We start from the raw sequence: 9314 nt of genomic DNA, 5'->3' as shown, positions 1-9314 counted from the left end.
AAAGAAAATTTGAACTAATTTGTTTTTACCCATCAACATAAGAGTCGAATGAGTCATTTCTTTCCAACCCTCTTGTCACATAGACTTTATATCAATTTTTTTGTTTTAATTTTCTGTTTCATCTTTCCCAACCCATAAACATAGATAATTCATCTTTCTAACTCTCCCCACCACTCCTAAGTATTAAAAGCAAACTTTTGAATCATACGTAAAGAAATACAAGAAACACAAATGGATACCAACATTTTGCAAAACCACTCACAAACATCATGTCATCTTATAAAAAATTTAAAACAACATTGTAGGCAAACATTATAAATGTCCTACCACTGTTAATAAACGTTCACAAGTTAATTTCCAACAAAACCACTAATTGCACTCATTACTCATACAACGCACTACAAACAAATTAGCAATACAACAACTACACCACTTGCATATAAATTTCAAAAAAAAAAAAAAAACCATCCATCCACACACTAATTTCATCTTCATAATATCCTAACACACACATCCCAACTTTACCTATCCATCATCTACAACCACCGATCTCCAACACCCACCAGCCTTGTTCGTTTCCCTCCACTTATTTCCATGTTCTTGGAGATGAATGAATATACAATACCAATATAATATAGTATAATATGAGATAATATATAATATAATATAATATATATAAGGTTGTTAATGTCTATGATGATAAATGACGTCTGATATTGCATGCGAGCGAGATTTTGTTCTCATGATTGTTTCATCGCTGTGTTTTATAAGCTCGGAGAGTCTCCATGGTTTTTGCCATTTCCATTTGAATTGGAGTAGCCATTGATGGTGGCTCCTCTTCCACCTCCATAGTTTCCCAGAGGAGTGGCCCACCAGAGCCAGCTTCTTCAGAGACAACTGACCAATCGGCACCATCTGTTGTCCTCATAATCAAGATTTTTAATCAGAGATAAATTCAGTATAAATAAACAAAACGGAAAGAGTAAAATTACGGATGTACATAATGTGAACAAACCTTTCGTTTCTGGTCTATGAAGGCGGCCGACTCCCTGACAGAACCGTTAGCTATGCCAGCTGTGTATTTCAGTTGTTTTGGTACGGGTACAGAGTTTGGAGATAACGGTCCGCTCATGTCATCAGCCAAGTGTTTTAGCGAATTGTGGGGGTTTCCCTGTTTTCAATACCGGAGTTAGTAATCAAAAAGTTTTATGTTATACTGTATACTGTCTACTGACTACTGAAAACTTGTGTCTTACGGAGGCAGATGTTGCGAGAGTTTGCTGGTCCCTAAGTTTTAGCTCTTTCTCGGCTTCTTTTCTTCTTAATTCACTTTGTCTAAGAAGACCTACAAGCTCTTGCAACTGTTCTTCCATTTCCTTCATGTCAATATCCTTTTCCCATGATTGGCACCTAAAGATACGATACCCAGAGAAGTCAGTGACTAGTGAATGATATTTTGCTAAATGTTTAGGTTTTACCTAGCGTCTGCAAGAGAGTTGAACATGTACTGAAGCAGGTTTTTAGCATCGGCCATTGATCGGAGCTGATTCCAACGTCCACGGTTGGCAAAGGCGCGTTCCCTTTCTTCTGCCTCGGAGAGTTGTGAAGCCATGAAGACAAGTGAATTTGATGAAATGTTTAACATGCTCTCTAGTGATGATATTCTTGACATTCTTGCTTCAGGTGATAAAGATGATGCCCTATACAAATTAATTTAACCATTTGCTAAACTAGACTATTATTGTGAATAATAATCATAAAAGTAGGTTTAACCTTTTTTCTATGGTAAAAAGGAAGAATAAAATTGTACCTAGAGAAAGCGTTCTTTCCTTTTGGAGGACTAACTCCTTTTGTAGCAAATTCTTCAACTTGTCTAAGAACAGCAAGCTCTTCCGCAAGTGCAGCACGCCTGGGAAATAGCCAAAGTTTCTCATTAATGCATTGTGCTTTCAAACCTTATTTTTATAGAAAAATAAAAATAATGATATAAAAATAAAAAGATGCATACACTTGGCTTTGTTTCTCATATTCATGTCGAACTTCATGAACATTCACCATCACTTCCAGCTCATGATCAAGCCACCGCTGCAATGACTTCTCATTGTTCTGAAAACAAAAAATTTTGTTTATTAAAATATTAAAATTACATTTTTGTCCCCAGAATAACCAAAATTTAATAATGACATTTACCTGTACATTTGTTCCATTTCCATTGCTAGTCACTGCAAGACAACCATGGTTCAGTTTATAAATGATCTATGTGTGGTTTCTTTTAGACTCAATACTGAGTAAATGACCGTTTTACCCTTTTGCAATGTTGAATGAGAGTAACTTTTCATTGTTTATCAACACAAACCTGAGTTGTCACGTGTTGACTTGCGGGCCTCTAGCAATTCTTTGAGCCTCTTGGTTGCCATTGCAGCCTCTTCTGTCTTTCTTTGTAGAACCTAAAAGTTGATAGAACAATAATGCAATAAAAACCATTAGAAAATAATAGACTATTTTTTAAAATACAATGCTATAATTGGGTAGAAAAGTTAACAGTTTTCATGAAGTTAAATAATCATAAGTAACTAAACAGTTAAAAGAATCTAATTCTGACCATTTTCTGGCGTTGATTTAGAGCTTGCAGTTTGTGCCTTTCATATTCATTTCTCCTACCTTCTTTTTTTAGCTGCATTAACATCAAGAAATGGACGAACAAAAGTTATATGGGATAAATGATTGGTTCAAATAGTCAAATTCAAGAAATAGTAATGTACTTTCATTGATTTGTATATTATAGCATCCTACTTTTATTTCTTCCTAATTTCCTGTTACAACATTGTACTTTGGAAACTTTACCCAATTGACTACTATAATTAGGCAGATTTTTCAAAGTATGATTTCCTTATAAGAAAAACCTGAAAGTACAATGCTATAATTGGGTAGATTTTTCACTTTTAATTGCATTAATGATTTTTTTTTTAAAGTAGAATGGTGCAATAAGTATAAATGAGAGTAGGATGCTATAATACACAAATAAATGAAAGTACATTGTTATATCTTGCATATAGCTCAAGGTTAATCTAAAAATAAACCCTTATATTTTGTGCTTTTTCAGGATTAAACCTCAAATTTATTTATTTCCTGAAAAAGACTTGGTATTTTTTCATTTTTTATGAAAAAGCCCTCAACTTTGTATTATTTTCCGAAAAAATCCTCATCCTTTTTAGTTTCTCTCAAAAAAAAATAAACCCTCACATTTTACAATTTTTTCGGAAAAAATAACATGCCTGCAATAATTCTTTTTCACGAGATGCTTTCCACTGCCTGAATTGTTCAGCTTCTTGCTTTATTCTGTGTTGCAGTTGAACCTGCATCCTTAAACAAGTTAATACCAAATTTGATCTCAATAAATAAATATGACATAATTAAAAAAAAAAACAACAAACCTTTTGTGCCTTGATGAATTGTATCTCATCTTGTAACTTTTTGGCTGCCTCATCACTCTTTTGTTTTTGTTTCATAATTTGCACTTGACTATCTTTTTTCTTCTTCAGATCCAGAATCTGTGTAAAAACTAATACAATCAGAACCATGTTTATTTATTAGCAATGATATGAAGAAAATATATATATATATATATATATATATATATATATATATATATATATACCTGTGATTCAAGTGATTTTAACTTGTGGGAATGTAAATCTTGCAATTTTTGTGTTTGGCCATCTGATGTAGCTGAAAGATTTTCAATTTCAGTCTGCAACCTGTCTCTCTCTTTCTTCATAATTGAAATAACAAGTAAATGTTAATATTAAATTACCAAAAAAAAAAAAAAAAATGAACAGAATTTACTTTTATGTATTTTTATTTTACCTGAACTGCCCTTTTTTCATCCTCAAGTTCCATTATTTTCTTTCCAAAATGTTGCTTAAGGGTCATTGTATCAAATCCACCAAAAAGTTTCATCTCCGACTGCATCAATAAATTTAAATTTATAAGAACAAATGTGAATACAAAAATAAAAAATAAAAATAAATTTTTTTTTACACACCTCCTTTTGTTCTAAGCGTTTATTCAATTCATGTAGTTCTTTGTCCATGGAGTCTTGTAGAAGAGTGTGCTCCCATTCTTTTGCTGCTTCTTCATCTATACCAGTAGAATCACCTGATTTCAATATTACAAGAATGCCATTAACTAAGAGATAAAGTTCAGATAGTGTTAAATGCAAGAAATAGCAACATACTTTCTTTATAGCATCCTACTTTCATTTCTTTTTTTCATGACACTGAAAGTATAATGCTATAATTGGGAAGATTTTTTTGAAAAGAAGAAAAGTTTTGAAAGTAGAATGCTGTGATAAATGAAAGTAAGTTGCAATTTCTTGTATTTATTAGATGTTTCAAATAAGGTAAAAAAGTACCACTTTCACTCATCTGATAATCAGATGAATCAACACTACTTTGTAAGCTTCGTTTAATTCCTTCATTTTCCAAACAAAAGGAATCATCACCCTGCAAAAAGTAGTTATCAGGTTACAGTTACACAAACTTATATATAAAAACAGTAGAATGTTTTTGGAATCTAAAAATCTAAAAAAGAAGCTAATATATCACATTTTTTGTTGCCAAGAAAAGTAATGGAATTCGATAACAAAAAATTTAAATGTCTATTCAAATTTCAACATCTTTTTTTTGTTGTAAATGTATATAACTTATTTTCACTTTGGAAATTTAACTATATAGTGAAAAATTATTATTTAGTGCATGCATACTTTAGTATCCATTTCAGAGTGATCAATGGCAATGCCTCGGCTTCTGTAAACATGAAGCTCCCTACAAAGATCCTGATTAGTAGCTTCAAGCCAAGCAATCCTTTCCCTTAGTACCTAAATCAAGTTAAAAATTAAAAATAAAATTAAAATAAAATAATGATCAAATAAACAAAAGTACATTGCAATTTCTTATATTCCAAGTAGCAACATGCTTCCATTTCTTTGAAGACTTTCAATTTTTTCTTCATATACTTTGAAAATCTATTCAGTTATAGCAGTGAAACTTGCTTTATATTTGAATGACATTTGCTATAAATATGTAGATTTTTCAAAGTATAATAAATAAATCAATGATAGTACGTTGCTATTTATTGCATTTAACCCTTTTGTTGACATACTTGTAATTCAACTGAAGAACCTCCACCACGAGCACAAAGTTCTGCCTGCAAACACTCTAATTGTTGGCGCATCTTTAACATTTCACTGGACATTGGATCCCTATTGACCTGGTCAAACATCAAAAGTCAAAACATTGTTCCTATTTTAGTCAAACCCTTCAAAAACAAAGAAACTGTAATTCTACACTTATGACTCACTTACCACAGGCTTATTCTGGATATTTCGAGCGCGATTAGCATACTTCAATGTGTTGAGAGTTTCCTCAGCATTTATATCAGCAGGACTAACACAAGCTGGAAATTTATAAATTTATAACTTTTATGTTTTTGGAAATATAAAAGTATATATATGATTATAGGATTATAAATTATAAAAAGTTACCAATCATAACGGTTCTACTGTTTCCACCAAGTGAATCTTGTAAGAGACGAGTGAGTTTGCTATCTCTGTAGGGAACATGAGCACCTTCTTTTCGTTTCTTCTCGTCACCAAGGGCACTTATGACATTTCCAAGTGCAAGAAGACCCTTGTTGATATGAACTCCTTCTTTGAACCTCATTCCATCAGAACCTGTTCTTTTAGCTCTTTCTGATCCAGCAAGATCAACTAAATGCAACTTTGCACATAAATATTCATCACCCATGGAGTCATTTGAATTTGAGTCACCTTTTCGTATTTGTTCAACCGTTATGGTGAAAATGGCATGTGAACGACTGCATACAAAAGGTGAACATATATAAATTGATATACAGGATAGGACAGAACAGGTTGTACTTGTACTGTGTTTGACATGCATTAGATTGAGACTGTCAGACTGGTGTCAATGAGACAAGATTACTTTTTTTGTCCCAAACAAGGTGGGATAGGGACTCACTCTCGATCTCTTGCATGTGCAAAAGACATAAATACCCCTCATCGCTCTCGACTACATATAAAAGTTGACCACACATAAATAAATATATTGGATAGGACAGAACACAGGTTATACTGTGTTTGACATGCATCAGACTGAGACTGTCAGACAGTTGTCAATGGGACAAGATTACTTTTTTTTTGTCCCAAACAAGGTGGGACAAGGACTCGCTTTGGATCTCTCATATGTGCAAAGGACATAAATACCCCTCATCCTCATAATTAAAAATAGTGTGCATGATGTTAAGATTATAAACCTAGATTGGTTATTCGACTAATGTCAATGGAACAAAACTACTTTTTTCTCCCAAACAAGGTGGGATAAAGACTCGCTCTCGATCTCTCATATATGCAAAAGACATAAATACCCCTCATTCTCATAATTAAAAATAGTGTGCATGATGTTAAGATTATAAACCTTGATTGGTTATTTGACTGATGTCACAATGGAACAGAACTACTTTTTTGTCCCAAACAAGGTTGTATAGAGACTCGCTCTCGATCTTTCATATGTGCAAAAGACATAAATACCCCTTATCTTTATCATTGTATATAGCATGCATGATGTTAAAATTATAAACCCTGATTGGTTATTCGACTGAGACTGATGTTAATGGGACAAAATTACTGTTTTGTCCCAAACAAGGTGGGGCAGGGACTCGCTCTCGATCTCTCGTACGTGCAAAAGACATAAATACCCCTCATCCTCATCATTGAAAATAACATGCATGATGTGAAGATTATAAACCTTGATTGGTTATTCATGTTTGTACTCCCTGTTGCCCTGCTTAAAGATCCATGTTCCAGACAATCAGCCATTTCTTTTAGGGTTTGAACACCACATTCAGTTGACCCTGCAAGTGTTATGACACCATTTGAAGTTTCACGAATTTGTATTGGTGGCTTCCCTGGAATATTTACTTTCCCATTTTGCCCATTTGGTGACTCTGATTTATTACTGGAATTCGGATCCAGCAAGTCCCTTACTTCTTCTTTTAGAATCTTCACATGAGAATATTTCATTACAACATTGATTGAAGGGTATTAAAGTAAATCGACATAAGGAAAGGAGAGGAGAGCAATAGAGCATACCTCAATGAAAGAGACATGCAACTGGAATTCTATTTGATGCTTTAAACTTTCAATCTTGTTGAATAAAGCACTCATAGCTTGAGGAATAAGCCCTGTTTGGGCACCATCTTTGCACCCAGAACCCATGGTGTATGTCTTTCCTGAACCAGTCTGTGAAACTTTAATTGTTAAATATCATCATAAATAAAAAAGATATATATAGAATATGAATATATCTCCATTGTTTAAATAAATAAATACCTGGCCATAAGCTAAAACAGTAGCATTATATCCTTGAAATAAACCATCAACAAGAGGAGAAACACACTCTTCAAACATGGCAGATGATGGGGTTCCAGTGCTTCCATACACATGATCAAAAGTAAAAGAATGTGTACCAAGTTGCACCTGTAACATAATCAATGATTTAGATGTTTATATATTAAAAAGTAGATTAAAATCTTAAGTACTATTTCAGACCTTTTAGATGTGATTATAAGATTTAGAGATTTTACTTTCAACAAAGTTCCACAAATAGATAAATGATTTTTGATTTGGTAACCCCTTTCCTTTCTAGGGAAGATATTAATCACAGAGAAACTTTTTCATATAAAAGTCTGAAGAAGGGCCAAAACTATATATGAATCAAAGAATTTTCAACCTCAAACTACCAAAATAGAATCAGCTATGAAAAGAGAGAATCTTTTAAGGTCCATAAACCAAATATAACTCTATTAGGTTTCCAGATTTCATTATCTCGTTTTGCTGAATGATTCAGATAAGAAGAGAGAAGAAAAGAGCTGGTAAATTGGTAAAAAAGAAAAAGAAATTACAGGTTTATAGCAAATGATCAGAGAGTATAAATCAACACACCAACACAAAAGTGTTCATGATTTGCATACTCATGTTATGTCTTTGACTAATGAGTCAGCTAATAGATTAATAAACACATTAAAATCGATAACTTTGTGTTGGAAGCCATGAAGACCAAAAAGCTAGAAAACACCCCCCTACCACGGGTTACCTATAAACCTTTACCAAACTTGGTATTTAGTGTGAAGAAATGTGTGATGATTGTTAATCTGCAATAAATCTTAATTGCGCACGTAATTTCCCAATTAATGACAAAAAAACACTTCCAGAAAGCACCATCACAGCTAAAAGTTAAGTTAGTTCTCAGATCACGAACAATACTATCACAGTCACAAACATGCATCTTGGATGGCTCTTCAGATTTCCCCCAAACAAGTTAAAATAAAGAGAAATTCGATGCGTAATCGTAGTGGTAGAAGTGATAGTAATTGTGGTACTTCACATTTGAGATCTACTGGATCTCTCATAACTCAGATTCATTTATCTCTTAGACCAATCAATGCCACCAAAACTTAAACCAAATTAGGGAATCAGCAATCAGCGAAAGAAGAGACGATTAGGAGATGATTGAGTGGGCAATTCCTTAACCTGAGGCTTCCCAGGGACGACAGCGACACAATCCTTACACGCTTGAAGCTTTTCATCTCCGATTAGAGGCCTTATGTGTACTGCTACTTTGACACAGCAATCCTCCATAGTCGTGGGTGAAGCCGCTGTTTCCATCACATTAAAGCAACAGTGGAAGTAGATTTCTGCAAACAGCTACAGATTGAGAGATTGTGAAAGTAATTTCACAGCAATGGTATTCACCAAATCAGTTGTTCAGCTTACAAATATGAGATGAGATGCGATGAGAGAGAGAGAGAGAGAGAGAGAGAGATGAGTGGTGGTAATGTGGAGTGCAGCAAAAGGGTGGGGGTGGGGAGAGAGAAGCTAAACTGTAACGACAGCACCAACAACAACCTGTAAGTAGACTTGAGTTACATTTCCTTTCAGAGTCTTCTTTCTTCCTTCCTTCCTTTCTTTTTTCTCTTCTTTTTTATTTTTATTTTCCTTTGGAAAAAAAAAATACTAATAAAAGTACATTTTATGTATTTGTCGTTTGTTTTTTTAATTATTTCTTACGAATAAATTATATTTTACAAACATCGTATTTAAAAATATCTAATTAGATTTATAATAAAAGTTTACTTTAATCTAAAGTATAAATAATAGTTTATAATAAATAAATGGACAAAATCTACTAAAATCGGTATATATTGATCAAATTTATCGTTTTATTTTCATTTCGTTC

At 33.1% G+C, this 9314-nt stretch overlaps 1 protein-coding gene across 2 annotated transcripts; it reads right to left on the bottom strand.

Annotated features, from left to right (window-relative positions):
- Window positions 1-244: 244 nt before the first annotated feature.
- On the bottom strand, window positions 245-8973 carry LOC145043343 (kinesin-like protein KIN-4A). Of its 2 annotated transcripts, XM_078991974.1 has the most exons (24): window positions 8852-8973; window positions 8609-8772; window positions 7409-7555; window positions 7169-7318; window positions 6825-7078; window positions 5546-5877; window positions 5366-5457; window positions 5164-5271; window positions 4766-4879; window positions 4415-4505; window positions 4046-4158; window positions 3868-3966; window positions 3659-3772; window positions 3435-3551; window positions 3276-3356; window positions 2603-2674; window positions 2357-2447; window positions 2191-2222; window positions 2009-2106; window positions 1811-1909; window positions 1479-1700; window positions 1257-1410; window positions 1016-1171; window positions 245-915 (listed from the first exon to the last, which is right to left on the bottom strand). In XM_078991974.1, exons 2-24 carry the CDS (start codon window positions 8741-8743, stop codon window positions 685-687), a joined length of 3102 nt encoding a protein of 1033 aa, XP_078848100.1. In that variant the 5' UTR covers window positions 8744-8772; window positions 8852-8973; the 3' UTR covers window positions 245-684. The 2 variants fall into 2 exon arrangements, with proteins under 2 accessions (XP_078848100.1, XP_078848099.1); XM_078991973.1 differs by having other exon boundaries at window positions 8609-8965.
- Between the last annotated feature and the right edge of the window lie 341 nt (window positions 8974-9314).

The sequence above is a fragment of the Lactuca saligna genome, chromosome 4, assembly GCF_052625555.1.
Source record: "Lactuca saligna cultivar CGN05327 chromosome 4, ASM5262555v1, whole genome shotgun sequence".
Lineage (NCBI taxonomy): Eukaryota > Viridiplantae > Streptophyta > Magnoliopsida > Asterales > Asteraceae > Lactuca > Lactuca saligna.
Note: the sequence above shows the minus strand (reverse complement) of the source record. Positions and strands in the feature narration are given on the sequence as shown.